Raw genomic sequence first — 25,775 nt, 5'->3', positions numbered from 1 at the left:
GTCACAGCCAAGGTTTCTTGGTAGGTTTTCTCTTCTCCAATCCCTTTGAATGGGTTTCGTTTTCACAGTGGGAGTGGGGTAGCTCAGTCCCAAACCACACATCACCTTGGCCCTCAGCGGATACCAGCAGAAACACTGTGTCGAGCTGTCTTCAAAGTCCCATGTGGCCAGAGGAATGGTCACCTCTCCAAGAAACACCCTCCGGGTGAGCATGCCCAGGTGCCACACGGAGACCTGCAGCCGCCGGGTCACCAGCTGAGCGGGCTCCATCCGGTACTGTGGAGGCAGAACAGAGGCGGTCAGTGTGCCCCTCCCCTCCTCCGGGCCACACGGGCCTTCCTCCCACAGGCTAGAGCTGGGGTCCTGATGGGGTCAGGATGTGCTGAGCAGCTTGGAGCGGGGGTGAGGGGTGTCTCTGCTTTCTCAAGCACAGAACAACTCCTCCCTTCCCCAGCTAAGCGGCCTGTGCTCAGCCCCGGGCGGGGGGTGGGGGGCGGGAAGAGTGGGCTGCTAAGTCCTCTCTCGCTGTCAAGTTCTGTCCCCAAGGCAAGGATGAAAGTCCCCATCCAGCTCAAGTCGAGATCTGTCCCAGCTTAGGATCTGAACTTGCCTGGCCAGGATTGTCCAAAAAATACTGAAAACAAGGTTTTCGGGTTTTGCTGTTGTTGGTTTTTTTAATGTAAAGCATGAGTTTTTAGCATGGGCATTTGCCTAGACGGGCCCATGCCAGCACTCAGGGTCACACAGTATTTCTTGATCATCCTCCCCTTGCCCCCCCCCCCCCCCCCGGAAACCTCAGCCCAGACGGAGGCCAAGAAAGCTTGCGCCTCCCCTCCAGTGAGGGTGGGCTTCTGCCCCCACGGGGACTAGAGGCCAAAGGCCCTGTGTGAGGGTGCCCTGTGCCCCTTCCCGAAGGCCAGGGACACGGCCAGGCTTCCCAAGAGCCGCTGACTCCACTCAGCCTCTGACAGCCTGTTCCAAGCTTCTTTGTTGGATTTTCTCAATAACAACAAAAGTCAAACTTTACTGAACCCTTGTGTGGCACCAGACTTTTAGCTACATTGCTCCTTACCCCTCGGGAGCACCCGAGGTGAGTATTGCCATTCACCAATTTACAGGGGCAACAGCCAGTCTTAGGGCTTCCTCACTGGGGGCCCAGCAGGCCAGACCTCGGATCTGCCCTGCAGACCTCGGGAGCCTGCTCTCTGCCCTGTGCTGCCCCCGCGACAGCGTGTTGAGGGTGTGCTCCTGTCACACTGTGGGGCGGGACCCTCACACCCACGTACAGCAGCCGCGCACGTTTCCCTGAGTCGCGTCTCCTGACCACCCTTAGTGCCCTTCCAGGTAGATGATGGACGAGAGGGAGGGGAAGTGGGCCCAGGCCGGTGAACAGCCCCCGCTCAGGCCGGGCTGCCTTCCGCCCTCGCCCCCTCTTTTCTTCCCTCTGGGATTATCAGCGCCCATTGTGGTCAGAAGCCACATCCCTCTACTGCCTTGGGCTGATTCTCGGTCTGTCTTCCCTCAAGTCCATGGTCCGTTTCTGACTCTGCCCTGCACTCCTTCCCCAGTCTGTCCTTAAACTCTAAGTTAACCTGGTTATTCCCTTCACGGCCACACGCCCAGCCGGTCACGGTCAGCACCTGCTCCCTCTGAGAAAGAATCGTCCCAGGGAGGGCAGGTGACTGTCCCCCATGTGATCTCCATCCACCCTGTGTGCGGAAAGCCCTGTCCTCCACTCCCTCGGGAACGCAGACCTGCTTCTCAGGTGCTCACACATGAGCGCCCCTCCTCCCCAGCGACCAACGGGACTGCTCCCTTTGGTCCACTAAGTCGCTTTTGCAAACAAGACCTGTTCCCATCGCCATGGTACATCCACGAGGCGGTCCTGGCAGACCGTGGGGTTGCTACAGCCTCCCCTGGGCGCCCAGCCCCACGAACGCAGACCGCCGCTGTCCGGGGACACCCAACACCTCCCAGATTAGGGGTCGCATTCCATCCTTCCCCGGCCCCCTACACTGGTCTTCAGGTGGGGTGCAGGACGGCTTCCCTTCTGCTTAGAAAACCTTGAGGATCAGCTTCTATCTAGATCCTCAGTTTGCACAGGAATGTTCTTGAAACTGGCGGAGGACAGTTCTCACACCCCAGGCTCTCTCGGTGTCTTGCCCACGGTTGGATGAACCTCCCGCGTGCTAAACACAGAGATCATCCAAAACACTGATTTCTGAAAACTCTCAATGATTGCTCCGCTTCTCTTCCCCCCCATCTTTGCTGCCTCACATGCCTTTCTGTGAAAAGTAAGGCTTGGCCCGTGTCAGGATGCTCTGATTTGAGACAGATGAGGGACACGGATTCTCTTCAGTGTATCCGGAAAGTTTTCCAGGACAACCGAAACATTTACCATCTACTGGGTAGAACCAACGGATACAAATTTTAGGTGTTTTCTTTGAGATTCTGCATGCATTTTATTTTAATGTTTATTTCTGAGACAGAGACAGAGCATGAGTGGGGGAGGGGCAGAGAGAGAGGGGGACACAGAATCTGAAGCAGGCTCCAGGCTCCAAGCTGTCAGCACAGAGCCTGACGCGGGACTTGAACTCATAGACCGCAAGATCATGACCTGAGCCGAAGTCAGACGCTCAACCGACTGAGCCACCCCGGCGCGCCCCCTGTGTGCATTTTGAATAAGGTGGCTAAAAATTTGAAAATCAAACTATATATTTATCTAAAATATAGTCAATCCTCCTGTGTCTCATTTCATAAAATGTGAAATATTTATCTGTTTAGTACAAAACACCTTAAACTTATAACACGTGGTTTTAGATAAGAACTTACAATGTGTGAGGTGGTACATAGCTGTTCAAAACTCTGTCAGCAGATATGTGAGCAAAACCACCTGAAGACCAGTCTCTAGCGACTTGGTACCAGAGGGGTCCTAGACCGGTGATCCGTTAAGCCCCACCCACACCTGCTGAACCACAGGCTACTTTAAAAAAAACATCCTTTGGCGGGGTGCCTGGGTGGCTCAGTCAGTTAAGCTTCCGATTTTGGCTCAGGTCATGATCTCACAGTTTGTGGGTTCGAGCCCCCTGTCGGGCTCTGTCAGATTCTGTGTCTCCCTCTCTCTCTCTGCCCCTCCCCCACTCACATTCTGTCTCTCTCTCTCTCTCTCAAAAATAAATAAAAACATTAAAAAAAATTTTTAAAACCATCCTTTGGGGAGTCCTATGAACATAAATCTTGTGGAGGTCTGCTAGTCCCTTGTGAGTTAGAGTTGTCCTTCTGAGTACTCTCTATGCCTCGGTTTCCCCACTGGGAAATGAGGATTGCGATACCTAGCTCAGGGGGTATAGAAAATACTTGGCCACAGCAGGGACACAGAAAACAGTGGCTTTTATTACTTAACAAATGGGACTCATGTCAGCTGGCCAGATGGTTCCTGGCTGGGCATTCACAAGTGTCCCTACTTGCCAAGGAAGGCAAATCAGGCCCTCTCCTGGTTCAGGCTTAACAACGGGGTCCCTGGGATGCCCAGCGCTGACTGGGTATGGCCCAGCGCATCTGGACTGTTCTTCTAGCACGGAGCCTCCCACATCTAGCTCTCAGCCGATGCCGGACGTCATCTCCACCTGTCGACCCCAAATCCCCAGAGTCACTTTCTAGCTCTGCCCCACATCACAAATCGTGATTTCTCAGCACCAAAGTGAAAATCCAAACAATTCCTCTGTACGATGTTTTTCCTAAGATGACTATGTTTTTTTTTTTTTCCATAAGAGAAGCTGCCTGGGGTTGCCAAGTGATTACAATAAAGGAGCACTTTGATGAAGATTGTAACTCAGCAGAGGAATACACAGGGTCCCCGGCCTAGAAGTCCCTCTCTGAGAGTCATAAAAATTCAATAGGACAAACCAGTTTTAGAGCTTGGGAAGCAGCCAGGTTCTTTTCCACCATTTTCTCAGAAATCATTAATCAAATGCCTTCTCAAGTCCAGCAGACTCTGCACTTTTCCTGTACAAAGGCTGCCATTTAGTTTCTACCGACCTGTCACTGATTGACAGAGGCCTGCAGAAACGTACAAGTGTCTGTTACTTATGTTTAACTGACTCAAGAGTTTCGAAGAACACTCTGCTGAACTCTGGCCCCATGTGCCGAGCCTGGGACGGGGGACTTAGCATGTGAATATTTGTCCAGCAAGTACCTTCAAGGTCTCTTGGAAGGTTGGGTCCACAGTGTTCCTTTGGACTGCAGTCTTGCGTTTTCCCTGGGAGGATCTGTCAGGCAGCAGGTAGGTCTTCACGTACCTGGTGGCCAAACACAGACAGGACAGGGTGAAAGCTCAACCAGGGGGTGGGGGTGGGGGACAAAGGGATCAGGAGGAGGAGAATCACACATCAGCATTTTCTGTACCCTGCTTCTCGGTGGATTTGAGGTTGACAGGGCTTGGTGGCCTCCCCTGACAGGGAACAATGATAGTGCTGGGTATACAGCTTCTGGTTTACACAGTCTTTGGCCATAATCCTCTGGAATGTTCCTGGGGGTGGGAAGCTCCCCTGCTTTCCTCACGCCCTACCCCTAGAATCTACATCGCTCATTCCTCGCCATTTGGTAACAATCCTGGAACCAGAGGCTGGGCTGCTGAGGCTGCACGAGTGACAGATTCTCTAATCCGCCTGGGTGTGGAAGCCCCGTGCCAGCTCGTCCTCCCTCCACTGATTGCTTCCTCCAACCCGCCAAAAAAAAAAAAAAAAAAAAAAAAGTGGAAATAGAAAGTACATGCCTCACACTTTACTTTTCCCTTGTGGGGCCTCTCCACCCGCATTCTGCCCATCCCCTGAAATCCTGTCTAGAAGGACCCCTCCCTCCAGGGAGGTCCCGAGACTGTCCTGGTGTTGCTCTGGCAGTTTTGGTAACAGCAAGGACCCTTCCATCCCCAGGCGCGCTCCTCACAGGCTTGACTCTCCCGAAGCAAAAACAGACCAGTCACATCTTGCCGTACTGAACCTCTTATTAGCATATAACATCCTTTATCTTTTATGATCTTTGTTGCTTTAAAGTCTATTTTGTGTAGGGCACCTAGGTGGCTCAGTCGGTTGAGTGACCAACTTTGGCTCTGGTCACGAGCTCACTGTTCATGGGTTGGAGCCCCACATTGGGCTCACTGCTCACTGCTATGGATCCTCTGTCCCCTTCTCTCTCTTTGCCCCTCCCCCGGCTCATGGTCTCTCAAAAATAAGTAAAAAAAAATTTTGAAAAAAAGTCTATTTTGTGTGATATTAGCACAGCCCCTCCTGTTCTCTTCTGGTTACTATTTACATGGAAGATCTTCTGTTTCTGTCTTTGGATCCGGAGTGAGTCTCTTGTAGAGGGCACAGAGCTGTGAGACACTGAGGGTCCCTGGGAACTAGCCCCAAGCAAAAGATTGTGCACCTCGGGCACTTTCTGTCAGCTGCAATTGTTTTTGTTTTTTTGATGTTTATTTTTGAGATAGACAGAGTGTGAGCGGGAAGGGGCAGAGAGAGAGGGAGACACAGAATCCGAAGCAGGCTCCAGGCTCTGAGCTGTCAGCACAGAGCCCGATGAGGGGCTCGAACTCACGAACCATGAGGATCATGACCTGAGCTGAAGTCGGATGCTTAACCGGCTGAGCCACCCATGTTCCCCTGTCAGCTGCAATTGTTAAACTGCTTCCCTTGCAAAGTGGAGCCAGGATGTGGCCCCATGTACAAGCTGGACTTAAAGCAGAGGACCCCAGCTCCAAAAAGCACCAACAAGCAGCCTGAGTTGCCTGCCAACCAATCAGGATGAGGTTACTTTCTCTGTAGAAAGGGGCCTCCCCTGCTCCCCCCTCCTCCTGTTTCGTGAGGCCAGCCTCTTCCCTGCACAAGGCCATAAGCCCAACCGCTCTGTTAGTGCCGTCTCTCTCTTCAGCTCGAGCTGCGGCCCCAATAAAGCCTTGCCTGTACTTTGATTGTGGGGTCCAGCCTTGTTTCTATTGTTGTCGGGCCCAAGAACCCGACCCTGGCAACCTTTGGCTCCTATGTTTTTATCCATTCTGACAATTTCTGTCTCTAAATTATTGACATTTGAAAGTAACTCTGATAAGGAGGGACTTCCTTCTGTCACTTGCCATTTGTTTCTATCTTCTAGCATCAGTGTCCCTCACTACCTGCATTATTGTATTCATTCTTTGTATTTAGCTCAATTTTGTGGTGAAATGTTTAAATTCCATTCTCATTTCTTTTTGTAGATGTTCTTTTTTTTTAATGTTTATTTTTGAGAGAGAAAGAGTGGGGGGTAGGACAGAGAAAGAGGGGGGCAGAGGATCAGAAGCGGGCTCTGCACTGTCAGCAGTAAGCCCTACCCGGGGCTCAAATCCACGAACCACGAGATCATGACCTGAGCCCAAGTCGATGCTCAAGGGACTGAGCCATCCAGGCGCCCCCCTCGGTTTCTTTATAGTGTCAGCCCCACCTCTGTGCATTGCCGAGGTCACAGAATTGCACCTTTCTACACTGCGTGACCAAAGTCACCAACTAATCATTCCTTTAAATGCATTCCACTCTTAGTTTAAAAACAGTGTGGAATTACAAACGAAAGTTACAGCAACAGTGAGAGATGAATAATTAAAAATATATATATTAGTCTCTTAAGTCTTGTGGAAAACAAACAGTGGAAGCACATGCCACGGTTAAATAATACTTGCTTTTATAATTGCCTGTGTATTTGCTTTTCCTGAGGTCTTTGTTTCTTTGTAGGTCTTTGAGTTACTGTCTGGTATCCTGCAGGGCCCCTTAGAGCATTTCTTGCAAGACAGAAATTTCTAGTGTTAACAAAGTCCCTTGGCTTTTGTTTATCCAAGAATGTCTTAGTATCTGCTTCAGAACAGAAACCTGAAGAACAGCCTTGCTGGCTATCGGGTTCTTGGTTGACAGCTTTTTTTTTTTTTTTCCTTTTAGTACTTTGAATATATTTCCTTACTGCCTTCTGGCCTCTATAGTAGCTGATGAAAAATCTGTGGGTAACCCCCCTGAGGACCCCCTTTGGATCCCAGTAACTGGAGGAGATACAGTAATGGCTGCCCACCTCTGTGTCTGTGCCTCTGTGATCAGAAGCGGCAACCTGCAGTCAGAGCACAGATCCTTGATGTTTGGAGGACAGATATCCCACGTGGACTCCTGTGAGAGATGTGTGAGCTGCTCCAGGAACACTGGCGTGGCTGTGGCTGCGAGTGAGGGATGGATAGCTGCTATCCTGCTAAGAACTGACATTGACTGAAATTGACCTCGATGTCCCATCCAAGGCTTCCCCTGGAAGTTGCCAGCCTTCACTAGACTCCAGAGTTCCAAAATAGTTACATCGGACAGATGGTACCAGTGCGATTGTTGTCTGCAAAGGGAGACCGATTCCTGGTGCTTCCCACCCTGCCGCTGTCCCAGAATCCTCTCTGGGCTATTTTTCCTTGAAAAAGCATGGAGTTTTGTTCTGGCAGGCATTTCACTGATGGGCAAGTCAGTTTGCCCCTGGCAAGGTTTGATTTTGCTCAGCTGGGGTGAGTTACAGTAGCCCTTACTCCGGGGCTGGACAGGTCCTACTGCTGTGTCTCCCTGACTGCCCTGGGTGTTTAGCAGTCTCCACTCTGGCTGCTCAGAGCTCCCATCTTCCCCAGCACTGAGCCACACCCAGTGGCTCACCAGCAGCCACTCTGTGACAGACCTCATGAAATCTTGTCCTGTGTGTCAACAGCTGAGTATTTGGCCCAAACCTCAAGGGGGTCCCTATTGTGGATTTTTAGGTCTACTTGTCTGTGTACTTCATGTCTCACTTGCTTCCTATCTGTTGAGTGTTCATCATGTTCTAGACATTGTTCTGAAGGCTCAGTACGGGCAAATTCAGGGAAACACCACAACAATCCTTTGAAGTAGGTGCTATTATTATTCCCATGTTACAGTGAGGGAACGGAGGTATCGAGAGGTTGAGTGGCTTGTCCAAGGTCAAACTGCATACATGGTGGACCAGGGTTCAATGCCCATCCTCTCAACCACCTCACTATAGTCCTTTTGAGAATTACAGCAGAGGCCCAGCATGCATGCACAGTCAAGGGCTGAGTAAATGTCTCTGACTGGACTGGAGTCTGAAAAACGGACAGGATTAGGGTTGCTACTTGTAGCAGTGGCATTGGGAAGGCAGTCCCAGAACAAACATGAGGAATGCCTCTGTTTGGAAAAGTCAGGGAGATAGCTTTGAAACCACGACTATTCCAGGTTTCCTAAGCATAAGGTATAAGTTGGGGGGATAACAGAAGACACCAGCAAGACAAGAAGGACCCTGTTTTGGAGAACCATGAGTGCAACAGTGATGTACTTCATCTGTGCTTCGTGTCTACCCTGAAAGTTTCAGAGCAGAGGAGAGTCTGGTTGGACCAACAATCTATCCCCCCTCCCTAACTGGTAATCAAAAAACTGTGCTCAAAGTTTCCCATGAAGGCAAGAGAAAGACAAAGATGTGGTCCTTAACCTTAAACCATACACAGAAAATCAATTCCAGTTGTAATGTGAAGGGATCTAAGTATGAAAACATTCTAATAGATGAAAATAGAGAAGAAGAGATTTATAACCTTCAGTGTTTCTGCAGACTCAACAGGCAGACATTTTAAAGGAAAAGACTGATAAATTGGACATCAAATTCTCTGCATGGAAAGCTATCATAAACAATGTTAGAAAACAAGTAACAAGTAGAAGATATGCAAAATACACATAACCAATGAAGAATGGGTTTAAAAAAACTCCCACCCTCCTGTAAATAAATGACAAAAATGATAACCCAATAGAAAAATGGCAGAAGATAGGAATGGGAAGCTCACAGAAGGTGACCCCTAAGTGTCTAAGTTGCTCATCTTTCTTAGTAATCAGGGAAATGCACCCTAAAAATTAATGTGATATCCTTTCATAGCAATTGGGAAAAAAAACCCACCTTTTTTTAAAGAAAGAGAGCACCACAGGGGAGAGGGGCAAAGGGAGAGAGAGAATCTTAAACAGGCTCCAGGCTCAGCACAAAGCCCAATGCATGGCTCGATCCCATGACCTTGGATTCATGACCTGAGCTGAAATCAAGAGTCAGACGCTCAACTGACTGAGCCACCCAGGTGCCCTGGAAAAAATCTTTAATCTGTTTCCAGATTGTGTGAGACAGGTTTTTGGTTTGGTTTTTCCTGTATGGGAAGTCAAATTTCCCAAAAGCATGCATTGACATTCATCTTTTCTGCACTGATTTCTAATAGCCCCTTGATCCTAGAAACTCCCAAATATAGCTTAGGTCTGCATCTGGACCTCCGATTCTGCTCAGTTGACCTACTTATCTATCATTGCATCAATAGCACATTGTTTGAATTAGTGCAGCCTTAAAATAATTCTTGTTATGGCTTTTTAGTTTAGTTTTTGTTTTTGTTTTTTACAATTGTCTTGGTTTATTTTCGACTTTTACTTTTCTATATAAACTTTAGACCCAATATGCCTATCATCTAATGTCAAAACTTAGAAAAAGAAACTTACGGATTGCACTTTTTCTTCTTTTCCTCTCCATAGGCAAGATTCTTACAGGCCTTGATGCATATTTCTAAAGAGCAGGTTTCGAAGCAATAACGAATGGCAAACTCTATTTCTCCAGTGACATTAGCATTGTCAAAATTTCCCATCTCTGTACAAGTGCTGTTAATGCTAAGTAGACTTGCCTGAAATCAAGAATGACAGATACAATAAATTAGTTCACAATTAATCCTTTTGTTGTTGTTGTTGGCAGTTCTGGCTTCAAGATCTCAAAAAAAAAAAAAAAAAAAAATCACACAAAACAAGCACCCTGACTCACAGTAAGTTAATAATACACCAGTTTGTACTTTGCCAAAATAAGTTGCCACACATTCTTTCCTAAGGAGATGAGAAATCCTCAGAAAGTCTGGTCTTGCCCAGCTTACACAATCTCATTCTTTAACACAAATCAATTGGGATGAAGTGGCTGATCTCCGTAATTCTGCAAAGATAAGTCTCAGGAGAGCAGATAATACCCATGGCAGGAACAGCCATGTGGAGAGCCAGAGAGCAGGCCTGCCAAGCACCATGACTGGGAGTCCCACAGGGCTAGATTCAAAGGCTGGTTCTGCTAAGGGAGTGACATCCAAGTCTAAATGGAAAAATTAATACTAGTCTCCTTGGGTTACGGTAAGGAGTAAATGGAATGAAACGTGTGAAGTATGTAGTCAAGAACAAGAGTAATTGTGTTTCGATTTTTATGGGTACCTAAAATGAGAAGCAAAACTGCCACCATAAGTGAGGACGCTGTGAGCTTACATAACATAGACAGGTAGCGTGGGACGCCTGTGCCTAAAAGACAAACGAACTGCTGTATCACTGTTAAATTCACTGTTAAATTCAATATTTGCCCCATTCACATGCAAAATCTCAGTGCTGACTATGAAAATAGAGGGGAAAAAAAAAAAGATTCCCACTTCTAATTCCCAACAAGTTCCTCCACACTGTCAAACATCCCGAAAAGAAACGAAGAAGAAAGTCCGGGGCTTTCTCGCCCGCTAGAGAGAGCGCCGAGCCGAACCAAACGAAACCAACAGCTCATCGGAGGACCCGAACCTGAGTTAACTAATGTCAAGAACACAACCAACTTCGCCGCACCCCGTCACCGGCTCTGGAGGGCAGCTGGGTGCTCAGCCGCCCACATCCACACCATTGTTGGAATGGAACACAATCTTGAAATTTTGCATCCAGACAGGCAGGGAGTGGGGAGACAGCATGAAGCAATGAGGCGCACAGCAGCGAAGAGAGACAGGTCGGGACGCTCGGCGGAAGGCGGGCTCCGCTGGTGAGCAGAACAGGGGTGTGGATCGCAGGTGCTAAAAAGTTCCGACAATTAAAATGGCATTCGTCCCGTGGCTCACTTTGGGCCACGTCAGACTAAGTTGTATTATAGCAACAGACAGAAAACTGAATTAAATCACAAGCGGCTTCATGGCCATTGTAGAGTTACCAAGACAGCCAGGGAGAGGGGTCCACGCTACTAGAGAAGGGCAGTGTGGCCGTGAGCCTGACCTTCTGAGCGGTCGGTCTCCCTTTGAGGCATTTGTCCCTTTGCAAGCAGAGCAGGAAGACAGTGAAGTCAAGCGAAACACAGCAGCCACGGGGCTCAGGAGCCAAGCAAAGGGTTGAGAGACACACACCGGTGTCCAGGGCCCTAAAAGGCACACAGAACTTGAGCTGGGTTCACAGAGAAAGGGGAACCGCACCTAAGCCAGACACAGCGAGACAGACTGTAGATGCTTCTCTTCCCCTCAAGGGCTTTGCTGATTTGGAAGGTCTCACTGAGCAGCTGAGAAGCTTAAAAATGCTTTGAGAAGTTCATCTTACTGGAGAAGACCACCACAGAGGAGGGGCTTGGAGACCTCCAGACTTTCCGTGGGGACTCCCCCACCGGCTTCCTTCCCAGGAGGAAGAATCAACTCGAAATGGAGCAGTCCTCACAAAGACTGAAACCCAGCTTCAAACGAGCTGGACACCAGATGGATAAAGACTGTTGACCTTCACTCTGTGTGCTGGAAGCAAAAGTACATTCTCTCTGGAGGCAGGTCACACCCACTGAAAGCCACTGGAAGCTCCTAGCACGTGGGGCTCTGCACGTTCCTGCCGTCCGCCGTATCTCCAGCACCCAGCTCGGGGCCTGGCTCACAAAAGAGTCCCCGGTAAATATTTATGGAGGGGATAGAGAAAGCACTTGGAGGACTTTGATTTAAAAGTGCTCTACGTAAATATTCTGGCACGATGGGGTAGGCGGTCTTGTGCCTGAAAGAGCCATATGTAGAACTAAGTAAGACGACTCACTCGGTTGGTTGGGTAGTCGTCGTAATCTTGTAGAACTTCCTTAAGTCACTTCACTGCAGATGCCAGAGGAAAAATATTTTTAAATAAAACTACATGTCGGCACACAACAAACTTGCTGAAAATCAAAGACGAAGACAAAAATCGCTAAGACAGAGAACGAAAAGACATGCTATCTTTAATGGAAGAAACAGTAACGGGCAAGAGAGAAGGGGCCCCAAGATACTGCCGGGGTGGCTGGCTTCTTCCATTCGGGAGGGAAAGGAGAGTAGGTTGGGCACAGACACAGTGAGGTTAATTTTGGTATCAGGAGAATTAGGCAATTCTGAACAGATTCTTTTTTTCTTTTTTTCGTGTTTATTTTTGAGAGAGAGCATGGAGAGAGGGAGACAGGATCTGAAGTGGCTCCCCAATGACGGCAGAGAGCCCGATGCGGGGCTCGTACCCACGAACCACGAAATCCTGACCTGAGCTGAAATTGGACGCTCCGCCGACAGAGCCACCCAGACCCATCTCCCCACCCCCCCTTCTTTTTTTTTTTTTTTTTTTTTTTAAGTAAAAAGGGATATTTGCTCAAAATGAGGAAGTAAAGCAGGGTGGAATATCTGAAAGAGTCTTGAAAAAAACTGGAGAAGACATGAAATGGTCTATCTGAGTCGGTAACTGAGCTACCCAGAGAAACACCTCGGGCCCAGGGGACAAAACAGGGCAGACCTGATCCCTGCACACTCACAGCAGCCGTGAGGCCCGCCCTGCTGTGTGTGCAGCTGTTCAGGAACAGGTCCGGAGAGGGCTGCCCCTGGCTCACCCAGCTCGGTGCCCAGAGTGATAACGCATCCAGGAAGCGTTAGAATGACTCCTCCTCCATTTCATAAGTACATTCACGGAGGTCAAAGCCGGCTGGGACGCACCCAAAGGTTGCCCAGGAAATCAGAGGTAGGACTGGAAGTGGACTGGGGGGCCTAACTCCTTGGGCCACCAGCTTCTGGTAGGATCTCTGAGCAAGTCAGCTGCTGTGCCTGCTTCAGGAGGAAACGTGCAGTCTCAGATTGTGAGAAGACAGCAGAGCACATCCTCTGGTCAACCACATCCCTGACATAATTTACGTCTTTGCCACTGTTGCCTCGGGAGGGCTTTCTGGTTCTCTTTCCCTTGCCAGCCAGAACGGGAGCTAAGAACAGCAGATGGAGTCCACCAAGAAGTCCGGGCCCAGAAGAGCAACTACGAGCTCAGCCTGACTTTTCCTGGAGCCATTAGTGCTGTTGGGCCTCGACAGGAAAGGAAATCTGAGCGAAAGCAAAGGAGAACTACTCCAGCCGGGCAGGGAACATTCAGTGGTTTTCTCTGAAGGGCACACGTTATCTACCGTGACCTCGAGCAAGGCTCCGTGCCCTCTTATTTTACCAAGTTAAGACGGGAGGGGTCAAGTGAAACCACAGCTACAGCTGACCCTTGAGCAACATGGGTTTGAACGAGGCAGATCTTTCCAGTAAGCACAGGACGGTACGACAGATGTGATTTCTTTTCCTTATGATTTTCCTAACGTTTACCTTTCTCTAGTTTACAGTACATTAAAAAATTTCTTTTTAATGTTTATTTTTGAGAAAGAGTGAGAGAGAGAGAGAACGAGCAGGGAAGGACCAGAGAGAAAGGGAGACACAGAATCCGAAGCAGGCTCCAGGCTCTGAGCTGTCAGCACAGAGCCCGAGGCGGGGCTCAAATCCACGGACTGTGAGATCATGACCTGAGCCGAAGTCGGACGTTTTTGTTTTTGTTTTTTTTAACATTTATTTATTTTTGAGACAGAGAGAGACAGAGCATGAACAGGGGAGGGGCAGAGAGAGAGGGAGACACAGAATCTGAAACAGGCCCCAGGCTCTGAGCTGTCAGCACAGAGCCCGACGCGGGGCTCGAACTCACGGACCATGAGATCATGACCTGAGCCGAAGTCGGACGCTTAACCGACCAAGCCACCCAGGCGCCCCCGAAGTCGGACGTTTTAACTGACTGAGCCACCCAGGCGCCCTCTAGTTTACAGTAATTACACATATAACATCCAAAATAGGTGTCAATTGACCATTTGTGTTATCAGTAAGGCTTCTGGTCAACAGTGGGCTATTAAGTTTTGGGGGAGTTGAAAGTTATACACTAATTCTCGACTGCACAGGGGGTCAATGCCCCTAAGTTTCACATTGTTGAAGAGCCAACCGTATACTTTAGAAAGAAAAAGTCCTGATCACCGAGAACACGCTGAGAGCATTACTGCAGAGTGGTCCAAATGGTGGCAATGAAGCCTGACAGGCTTTCATTCAGCTCCTGGCCCTGACACTTAGTGGCTGTGTGATCTTGAACCATATTCGTAACCTCTCTAGTCTCCGTTTCCTCATGTGTAAAATGGGGATCTATTCCATAAGACTTGGATGAGGCTCAGCTAGTCAATGCATCTAAAGAGACTTAGAGGGGCACTTGGTAGCTCAGTCAGTTAAACGTCTGACTGCGGCTCAGGTCATGATCTAGCGATTGTGGGTTCGAGCCCTGCGTCAGGCTCTGTGCTGACAGCTCAGATCCTGGAGCCTGCTTCGGATTCTATGTTTCCCTTCCTCTCTGCTCCTCCCCTGCTCACATTCTGTCTCTGTCGCTCTCTCTCAAAAGTAAACATTAAATATATATATATATATTAAAAAATAAATACATAAGGAGACTTAGAACCATCCCCACGCATAGTAAGTATAGAACATTCATTACCATTTGGAAAATGCCAGACAATGTGGCTGCCCTTTGTAAGCAGGATAAATCATCTCCTTTTCTTTTCTCTTTTCTTCCTTCTTTATTGTAAAACTATATCAAAAAGTACATATAATTGATATAGTTAAATAATAATTATGAAATGAACATCCATGTACCCACCACTCAGCTGGAGTAAAACAACATAACCAGGACCTCAGAAGTGCCCCGGGGCCCTACCTTTGTCCAGTGCCTCTTTTCTGTCCCTGAGTAAATGCTGTTTCGAAGTCTCCTGTTAATCATCCTCGTTTCTCTTTATGGTTTTAGTACAGATGGATTATATCCCCCCAAACAATATATTGGTTAGTTTTGCCTGAGCTTGGAATGTATATAATTAGAATCCTACTGGGTACCTATTCCTCTATACCTGACTTTCTCTTGATACTCTGCTTTTTAAATTCATCCATGTGGTCGTTGTGGTTTGAGTTCATTCACTATCGCTTCCAAACAGTATTCCACTGTCACGCCTGCCAATCACAACACCTTCTGGCAGGAAAAGTGTAAGCTGTTTGAAAACACTGATATAAATGCATTCCTTTTTAGCTTTTTTTAAACATAAGTATAAACAAAATTAAAAACCAGACAGGAACTCTGGTAGGATTTGTTTTCCCGTGGGAACGCTAAAATGTTAACATATTTCTTCACTCCACCAAGTTCTACTTCTGATAACTGAACTTATTTTTTTAATTTTTAAAAAATATTTATTTATTTTTGAGAGAGAGAGAGAGAGACAGAATATGAGCAGGGGAGGAGCAGAGAGAGAGGGAGACACAGAATCCAAAAACAGGCTCCAGGCTCCGAGCTGTCAGCACAGAGCCCAGCGCAGGGCTCGAACCCATGAACCATGTGATCATGACCTGAGCCAAAGTTAGACGCTTAATGGACTGAGCCACCCAGGCACCCCTGAACTTATTTTTTTTTAACAACTTATTTTTTTCTCCCAAAATATTACATGTTTATAGGAAAAATACAGAAAACACACATGAGCCCCCAAAAAATTTTTAAGAAAAAAGCATAACCCCATCATTCCAGGGTCAAATTTGGGTATAATCCTCCCACTTGGTTTGCAAAGTCTATAGTAGAATCATGTTGCTTTTATAAAGATGTGCTATCATACTATTTTATAACCTTATATTTTCATTTGTCAGCATATATTTTCTATATTAATATTCTTCAACATTCTTTTTAATAGCTACAAAGTATTCCTCTGAATCAATATACCATAATTCATTTAACCATTGCCCTATTTTGAATATTTTGGTTGTTTCCAATTCTTCAAAATTAAAAGTTATAAACAAGGCTCCCTGGACATCCACGTACACACATTTTGGGCAACATTCATGATAATTTTTCAAGAATATTTCCTGTAACTGAATTGTTTGATTGAAGAGAACGGGCATTTTCAAGGCTTTTGATACACATAGGTAAATGCCCTCCCGCAGACCCCAGGAGTTTATAAAGATGCCTGCAGCTAGCTCCATACCCCTGCCAACATGGACCTGTATCACTTCTAAAATTTGCTGAAATGACCCGAAAGCAGAGCTTGCTTTCATTTTGCACTGATTTAACTACCTGGGAGGTTGAGTGTTTCCCCCTATTTACTGCCCCTTTGGCTTTCTCCTTTTGTAGTAAGTAGAGATTTGGTAAGCTTTATCCAAACTTCCTGGCTCTTAGCCTCAAGGTCTGTCGGAAGAACAGGCAACATCTCTGGGCAAGAAGCAATAATCAGTATTTGCTTTGTGGGAGTTTCGTTTCCTCAAACACTGCTTCAGCCTAAAGGAACAGGTTTAATCACATAATTCAACTCCATGAGGAGAACCTGAAGGGCACACATCCGAGCCCACTAGAAGAAAGGACGAAGGGGAGCCCAGTTGAATTTGCAGTGTAGTTTGAAGGACAGAGCGAGACAAACACACTCACCCGCGTCTCCTTGCCACAGCATCATTTCCCAGCAGTCCGAGAGGTTTTCTAGGTGCAGGTCGGCCCCAGGCCAGTGCAGCTGAACCAGGGACTGAGGGCAGGAAACCCACTCCATCGGAGAGCCCACGGAACCCCAGGGCTTTGACTCGCACGGCTCTGGGTGTTGAGTCAGGGCTCAGCGGTTACCGTCTGACCTCAGTGAGCCGCCTTAACCTCTGGGAACCTGTCTTCCCATTTGTGAAATGGGACAATTGCATCCACCTGACCAGATGGTTGTGGGAACGATTGCCAGGGGAGACACCTGGCTCGGTGGTTAGCACACAGTAGGCTTTCAGGAAACCAGAGCTCCGGGTAGGAGTAACACGGTCATTCCGCACGTGTTTACCGAGTGCTGCTTCAGGGTCAGGCACTGCTTGGGCACATGGGACTTACAGGAGACAACAAACAACAGATAAACCAATTACAGAGCTATAGAAGGTGATAAGAATATGGGTAACAGAGAGAAGGTAAGGGCGATGGGGGGCAGGACAGGGCAGGGGGTAGACCCCGCCTACAATGTGACCTTGGAGCAAAGATTTAAAGGAAGGGAGTGAATGGGTGTGGTGCCACATGGGAGAGGGCAGAAATGCCCCCAGGGCAGGCTTGCGTCTCGCGTGTTCAACGACCAGTGCGGCTGTGTGGAACGAGCAAGGGGGCAGGTGGGGCGTGTGTGGGAAGTCGTGTGGGGCCTCGTGGACCACATGGGGTGGATCCTAGCTCATGTCCGTGCCTATGTGTTAGTTTCTGGGCACCCAAAGACATGATTCTGGCCCCTGGAGGAGCTTAGAGTTTAGTCTGTGGGACCCTGGGCAGTTCTGGGGAAGCTGCCCCTTGGACTCTCCCAGAAGCCTAGCGTCACCCTCAGGACCAGCCTTTTTAAAAAAGCTCAAGCTAGCTGGCATCCTTCCATCGGCTGGAGTAGGGGCAAACCTTGCAGAGAATCTTGGAAAAGCTCTTCCTGTCTCAGACCCACCGCAGGGTTGAACCCAATGAGAGAATGTTCTGGAACCATCCTCGCCTATCTCACCCTCAGAGAAGCGTTTCCTCTGCTCTTCCACCTCGCTGAACTGTTCTCCAGCACCTACAACACCCAGCTGTGAAGAAAGGGGCTAACCCACCCTCAAGCATAGCTTTCTGAGGCCTCCTGGCCCGGCCAGCCGAGGCTCTCAGCACCTCAGTCTCTGGAACAAAAAGGCACCAAGAAGCAGAGGGCCAGGGCGCAGGGTCGTTTCTTCCCTGGGGGCAGGTGCTTACACCCCCGCTGGGACTCGGAGGCTCCCGGGAAGAACTTGTGTGAACCGAGTTTGCTTTTCACTCCCGGTCCTTGACCAGTGTGGGTGTGCAGACCTGTCTGAGAACTGATGGAAACACGAACCTTCTTCCCAGGAAGCGCACAGAGGCACATGACGCCACATTTGGGTAATTCCACGTTAGATCATCCCAGGTGCCACTGAACGCACAATCACGGTACCCAGACCGGTGCTGTTCCACAGAACTAGAATGTGAGCCGAATCTGTCATTTAAAATTCTCCAGGGGCACCTGGGTGGCTCATTCAGTTAAGTGTCTGACCCTTGATCTCAGCTCAGGTCATCCTCTCATAGTTTGTGGGATCGAGCCCTGCGTCGGGCTCTGTGCCCACACCCTGTTTGGGATTCTCTCTCTCTCTCTCTCTCTCTCTCTCTCTGTGCCCCTCCCCTGCCTGTTTGTGTGTGTGCTTTCTCTCTCTCAAAATAAATAAACTTAAAAAATATTTAAAATTCCCCAGTGGCCGATTTTTTAAAAACAGGTGAGATTAATTTTAATAATACAGGCATCCCTGGTTTTATTGCATTTCACAGATGTTGTGTGTTTTGCAAACTGAGGGTCTGTTTCCAGCCAATCTATCACTGCCGTTCTAACCACGGCGTTTGCTCACTTCGTGCCTGTGTCACATTTTGGTAATTTTCACGATCTTTCGAACGGTTTCATTATTACTATATTTGTTATGGAGATCTGTGATCAATGATTACAACTCAAAACTCAAAGGATGATGGGTAGCATTTTTTAGCAATAAAGTATTTTTTAATTAAGGCACGTACATCGTTTTTTTTAGACATAATGTCATTGCACACTGAAACCAACTAGGGTGTAGGGTGAACATAACTTTTATATGCACTGGAAACAAACATTCATTTGACTTTATTATGATCTTCACCTTACTGAGGTGGCCTGGAAGTGACAGTATCTAGGAGGTATGCCTGTACATTTCATTAATGTCATATATCCAAAATACTATCATTTCAACATATGTCAATATAAAAATTATTGACACCTTTTATATTTTTTCCTACATAAGTCTTTAAAACCCAGTGTGTGTTTTATTTATTTAGATATAATTGACAAAAAACATTATAATCAGCTCCTGGGCAGTGTGTATTTTATATACTCATTTCGGACTAGCCATAATTCAAGTGCTCGACAGTCACATGTGACTAATGGCTACTGTAGTGGACAGCATGGCCCTTGACTGTTAAGAAATCCTTAACAAATGACATACTTTACTCAGGTTTGAAACTGCTAGAGCTCAAGCAGTGTTTCTCAAACTTCATGGTGCATATGAATCATCTGGGGCTCTTGTTAAATTGCAGATTCTGACCCAGTAGGTCTGGGATGGGGCCAGAGACTCTGATTTCTGGAAGGTCCCAGGTGATGCCAGGGCTGCTGGCCCCACATTTTGAGTAGTGAGGGTATACAGCAGTGGTTCCGAAAGAGGCAGGACCACTCAGTGAAGGGCTGGTTTGGGAGCTGCCAGCATTTAGCAGATTGAGTCTAGGATGTTACCTATTCAGCACACGGGTCTGGCCTGCTTTTGCCATGACTTTGTAATGTTCTACCAGAAATTCATGTAGATAGGATGGGGGTAAGTTAATTGTTTTCTAAAGTGAATATCATTTTCCATAAAAACACAACCACCCCAATGCACAGAGAGGTTAAGGGACTTGCTCTGGGTCACACTATAGGAGCTAGAATGTGAACCAAGAAGGTGGTTTCTAGGAGCTGAGTTCTTTTTATTTTTTTAAGTTTATTTATTTTGAGAGAGAGAGAGTGCGCAAGCAAGCATGAGCAGGGATGGGGCAGAGAGAGAGAATCCCAAGCAGGTTCTGCACCATCAGTGTGGAGCCCAACGTAGGGCTCGAACCCATAAGACGTGAGATTATGACCCGAGTCAAAATCAAGAGTCGGATCCTCAACTGACTGAGCCACCCAGATGGCCCTGGAAGCTGAGTTCATAACCACTATAATACAGCATGGAATGAGTGCATTTTGATTCTCAAGACAATCCAGTGAAATAAAAAGAACAGGCTTGATACCCATTTCTTGATGAGGACACAGAAGTTTGGAGAGTTTCTGCCATTGTCTAAGATTATTATTATTTTTTATTTTTTTTAATGTTTATTCATTATTGAGAGACAGAGACAGAGTATAAGCATGGGAGGGGCACAGAGAGGAGACGCAGAATCGGAAGCAGGCTCCAGGCTCCGAGCTGTCAGCACAGAACCCGACATGGGGCTCGAACTCACAAACCGCAAGATCATGACCTGAGCCAAAGTCGGACACCCAACTGAATGAGCCACCCAGGCGCCCGTCTAAGATTATTTAATAAGGTAAAGAGCTATCACAGTGATCGAGGCCTTGTGACCTGTCACCCAAGGCTCTGTCACACCACATATCACAATTTGAGGCTAACGTAAGCATTCCGTCAGTGTTTTTGAAGCCACAAAGGAATGAATAAAAGGCTTGCCTAGCAACAGAGCCAACCTTTAAAACATCTTGAAAAAGAAGAGCACAGTTGAAGGACTTAGGAAACTTGACTTCATGACTTCCTGCAGTAATCAGGACGGTGTGGTCTGGGCTAGAGCACAGAGATGAGAGGAACAGAGTGAAGAGTCCCAAAAAAGACCCACTCCTGCACGGTTACTTGATTTTCAACAAAGATACCAAAGTCAATGGGGAAATGAGACTCGTTTTGTGAACAAAGGGTGCCGGAATAACTGGGTGTCCACGTGGAAAGAATGAACCTCAACCTATACTATTCACAAACAGTAATGATCAGGGGCACAGACCTACACAAAACAATGAAATTTTTCTAAAGTTTCTAGAAGAGAACAAGAGAATGTCTTCATGACTTGTGGGTAGACAAGACACAGAAATAATTGTAAGAGAAATATTTGATACGTTAACCTCATTGAAAGTAAAAACTGCTCATCCAAATATGCCGTTATTTATTATTCATTGCTATCTGTATGAAAGAAAAACCATCAAAGTATATAGCCCGTTTCCCCAGCTCCCAGTCTGAGTAAAATATTACCTCCAAGTTCTGTTGTCACGTTCCAGTTTATGCCACAAGACAACACTTCCCTCCTACCCCTGCCTACCAACCCCGTCCGACATCATGGCGACAGCCACACATCAGGTGTCCAGAGTGTTAGATGAGACTCACGTGTCTCAAGCCTCCTGAGAACAAAGTGCTGGGCGTTGGCCTGGATGAGACGTCCTCTTGCTTCGAAACAGGGTTAGTAAGGTGTTTGGGACTCTCTTGGTTGAGAGGTTTCAGAATATCTGGTGTGCTTGGCTTCTGGAAAAGGAAACACGGAATTAACAACAGAGTCTGTATCCTAGTGTGATTTTGTTCAAAGGTGGTGACTTCAATGAGCAGAGCCTGCATCTCTGACCTGACGGCACTCGTATGCAAACTTCTGGGTGCTGAGTAAGAGAGCACGCTTCCGTTTGAATAAATGCATACACACACACCCGCAGGGCCCCGGGCAGGCATCAGCAAGCACTGGGATATTCATGAACAGTGGTGAGTGGGTCACTTATGGATTAGTAAGTCTTAAAGAAAAATCAAGTCCACATGTTGGCCTTAATAGCGATCCCTGCATTTAATCACATGAAATACGATATTTAGCCTATCAGAGTTTTAGTTGTAATGTGCTCATTAAAAAAAAGGGGGAAATTAAAATATGTCTCTAAATTTTATAAAATAGTCAGTACCCCTTTTATCATGTATAGAGCTGTGCTTTCCAATGTGCTAGTCGCTAGCTACATGTGGCTATAGAAGTTTAAATTCTCATTGGTTAAAAGCAACTAAAATTAAAAAAATTTAACTCCTCAGTTGCACGAGACACATTTCAGGTGCCCAGCAGCCACATGTGGCCGTGATTAGAAGCTTCTATTGGACAGGGCTAGCACAGAGCCAAAAACACAATGCCCAAGGTAGGAAACCTCTTCCTGGCTGAAAGTACAAAGTTTCTGAATCCAGACTTTACATTTTGATGCTGGAAGTGGAACTTGGAAATATAACAAATGTAACATTTGCATCATAGCTGTAATTCTCAGGAATGAAAGACTGAGAATATTAGAGAATAAGTGGAAGAAATGATTAGTTCCCAATTACTGTTCATGCTCTCGATCCCCAGAATGCCAGCTCAGCTCCATCAGATATTTGTTAAGCGATCCTATCTTTGACCCACTGCTCTAAGTCCTGGGGCAGAAAGAGGGGGGCAGAGGAGAAGGGAGGGGGGAGAAGAAGCATCATCCGCTCTCCAGGGGCTCACCTTGCTGGTAGGAAATAGACCCACCACTGAAATGGAGGCACAAGCCAAGTCCAAGGGAAAGAGGGGGTGGAGAGCTTATGCAGAAGGGGGCGTCAGGATGATCTTTAGCGGAAGTAGGACCTGAGTGGGAGGTTCAAGGCTGGCTGTGGAGAGACTCAAAGGAGGGGCATCGTGAGTGGTGGGCCTATGCTGATGGTCAAGTATCGAGCATGTTCCTGGACTTGCTGATGACCCACGCAACCAAAGAGACTCAAGAGGCCAGATTCCTGCTGTGTCAGGCTTTCCAGAGAACAGGTAGCTTGGTGGAGGAGGGTCACCAAAGAGCCGGCCCAGGGGAGGAGACAGCCAGAAGAATCGCAGATCCAAGGGGAGGATTTCGGGCATGAAGGATGTTCAAAAAGGAGAAGAGTATGAGAAAAGGCTCACCTGAAACTAAAGAAATGGAGATTTTTAAAACTGGCCTATCAAATTAGCAAATATTAAAATAGAAAGTATAACATTTGGGGGCACCCGGGTGGCTCAGTCGGTTAAGCTGCCGACTTCAGCCCAGGTCATGATCTTGTGGTTCATGGGTTCGAGCCCTGCGTTGGGCTCTGTGCTGACAGCTCAGAGCCTGGAGCCTGCTTCAGATTCTGTGTCTCCTTCTCTCTCTCTGTCCGCCCCCCTCTCTCTCAAAAATAAATACACATTCAAAAATATTTTTTTAAAAAAGTATAACATTTGGTGCCAGCAGGGGTGCTGAAAAGCGGGCTACTCCCCCTCTGGTGGTCGTAAACTGAGTCAACCTCAGAGGAGGGCAATCTCGCAGCATGAATTAAAAGTCCTACGGGCGCCCGGGTGGCTCCCGTCATGATCTCACAGTTCATGAGTTCGAGCCCCGCATCGGGCTACACACTGACACTGGGGAACCTGCTTGGGATTCTCTCTCTCCCCCTCTCTCTCTGCCCCTCCCCCGCTCATGCTCTCTCTCCAAATAAATAATCACTTTTAAAAAGCCCTAAAAAATAGCTGTAAAACAATGACAATATGTATGTATTGACAGGGAAGAAATTAAAATATAAAGTTAGAGATTCTCGAGAAAGCAAATAACAGAAGTGGGTGTGCAGCATGGCATCGTGTTTGCAAAGTGAGTGTACCTGTGTGCTCCAAGTGACTGGCCCGGCTCAGCGCTTGCTTGATTTTTCTCCTCTCCTGCCTCCTCCCCCTCCTCCTCCTCGTCTGTGTTTTCTAAACTTTCATTAGTGTGTAGGCCTAGGTTTTATTATACATACAAGCAATAAAACCATTTTTGTAATTAAAGAGAAGAGTGGAATTCTGGTCAACTGTGTCAAAGGTGACAAAGTCATTGATGAGGGTGATGCTCAAATGGGCCAGCAGGCTTTTCAATCAGGGGTGCCTGGCGGCGCCGCAGGGAGCAGTGTCGCACCGGCACAGGGAACCGACTGCACGGAAGGTAGGAGTGAACAGGAGGGAGGGTGATGGGGGGCAAGGGCAGAGGACGTTTTTGTGGACTTGGGCTGAGATGAAGAAGTGGAAGAGCAGCTTGAAGGGGATCCTTCAGAAGATGCTGTTTTTCTTTTTTAAGGGGGGGGTGGATCAGGGCTAACTTGCAGGTTGAGGAGAAACAGAAGCGGGGAAAGCGGTGAGCTGATGGAGCAGGTCCCAGAAGAGAGCGAGGAGAATGAACCCAGCCCCCAGGGGAGGGCTCCATCTCGGGAAGGAACGTCCATTCCTGAGGCAGGAGGAAGGGTGGCTAAAGATCCAGAGAAACTGAGCGGGAGGAAGTAGTCAGAGGGCTCTCCTACGGCAAGGCCTCTACCTTCTGACTGTGTCCGGGGCGGGGCGGGGGGGCCTTGGAGGAGGTGGAAGATTCCATTTGGAACGGCCTGTAAGGCAGCAGTCGGAATGGGACAGAAAGAATAAAATGGGCTAAATATTAATATACAGCTTTGTAACACGTAGGCGTTCAATATATAACCACCTAATCCAGTTTTAAGGCAACATAGTTTTTAAATCATAAAAAAAAAAAAAAAAAAAAGCCGATGACAGGGGCGCCTGGGTGGCTCAGTCAGTTAAGTGTCCAACTCTTGATTTAGTCTCAGGTCGTGATCTCATGGTTTGTGGGACTGAGCCCCACATCCAGCTCCACGCCTAGAGTATGGAGCCTGCTTGGGATTCTCTCTCTGTCTGTCTCTCTGCCCCTTCCCCCTTCCCTCTCACATAATAAATAAACACTTTTTTTTTAAACTGATGACAGAAGTTTCCGAAAAGGGACAAAGAACTATCTTTATAAGAGCGATCATGTGGCATGTCAAATTCATAGCCAGGAAAAAAAATTCATAGCCAGGGAAGACTGTTTCCAAATATGTTAGGATTCCGAAAAAACGTTAATGAAACATAAGTGCCAATATAAATATTTTGAAATCATTAGAAAAGCCGACACTGTTCTGAAGAACATCCCTATTTCGACTAAGGAATCCACATGAACTTTGGCGTTCACCTCTTCCCTGGTAAATTCTGAAGGATCTAAATGACTCTGTCAGACTCAGTGCCCTGTGAAAGGGCATCGAGATTCAGATGGAAGCCTATCGACGACATTGAGAAAGGCATTTATTTCCCCTGTGATTTTTAATGTATTTCAGTAGCTATCTAGTTTGGGTCAGATTACAGAGAAAAATGATCGCCCTGAATGAGGTCTACTCTGTACAGAGTTATTAAGTTTCATATTATACGCTGAAAGATCAATAAACATTAGGCTCGATTTGATCAAATTATGGACTCCCTGGAACCATACAATTCATGCGTGTGGGACTGTTTGTTTTAGCTGATCTTAAATGTGAAAAGGGAGAGCACCTGTTGCCACCAAGCCTGCATTCGAGGGTCTCAGACAATCACCGGGGCTGGGCTCGGCCAACAATCGTGCTCTGAGCAACATCCTGTCCCGGCCGAGAGGTAGGCCGCCTCTCCTGGGACCATCAAGGGGGTCAACAGCCCTCAAGTCTAAGACCAAGTGTTTTCATCCTTGAACTCAATGCCATTGCCTCCCTTTTCTCTGGCTGCTCAGCCTTTACGTGTGGCCAGCAGGTGGGGGAAAGAAGGATGCAGAAACGCCATGCCCTGGGGGCGGATGGTTTCTTCAGATTTCACAGGACGTGGGAAAACTTCACATAAAGGGGCACCGAATGAAAGGAAGGGTTTCTTCCCCGCCTCCATCCTTGTCCCACTCCTCGGAGACAGCCCCTCCCAACAGCTTCTCGTGTTTCCTTCCTGGTTAACAGGGTCTTTACGGCCAATATAGATCAACCACACATTAATACGATGCACAATAAAATCCCACGGGGATGCACAGGAAGTCTCAAAGGACAGGGGAGAGAGTTCACCTCTTAAAGAATCCCGGCCCACATGGGTAAATGAGGGTCTTTACGGGAGCATTTCCAGAACATGCAGTGCATGCTTAATGGTCAGAGAAGTGGCATAGAAGCCGTCCTGAGCCGTTTTCTCAGTTATCATCTCAGAGTCACCACGCGGTCCTAAGAAAGTTATCTCCTATTTCTGTGCCTC

General features: G+C 47.4%; 1 protein-coding gene across 5 annotated transcripts in view; it reads right to left on the bottom strand.

Moving 5' to 3' along the window:
- The window catches only part of SYTL3 (synaptotagmin like 3), a 97,319-nt gene that overhangs the window by 5,688 nt on the left and 65,856 nt on the right, over positions 1-25,775 (bottom strand). For 4 of the 5 annotated variants that reach the window (XM_049654518.1, XM_049654522.1, XM_049654519.1 and 1 more), the window contains 4 exons: positions 21,098-21,232; positions 9,546-9,724; positions 4,196-4,298; positions 106-276 (listed from right to left, as the gene is read on the bottom strand). In XM_049654518.1, the coding sequence (XP_049510475.1) occupies positions 106-276; positions 4,196-4,298; positions 9,546-9,724; positions 21,098-21,232 (588 nt within the window). The remainder of the gene's footprint in view (positions 1-105; positions 277-4,195; positions 4,299-9,545; positions 9,725-21,097; positions 21,233-25,775) is intronic. The other variant, XM_049654521.1, reaches the window with a different exon arrangement.

Source organism: Panthera uncia, assembly GCF_023721935.1.
Source record: "Panthera uncia isolate 11264 chromosome B2 unlocalized genomic scaffold, Puncia_PCG_1.0 HiC_scaffold_24, whole genome shotgun sequence".
Lineage (NCBI taxonomy): Eukaryota > Metazoa > Chordata > Mammalia > Carnivora > Felidae > Panthera > Panthera uncia.
The sequence above is the reverse complement of the archived record's forward strand: the minus strand, read 5'-3'. Positions and strand labels throughout refer to the sequence as shown.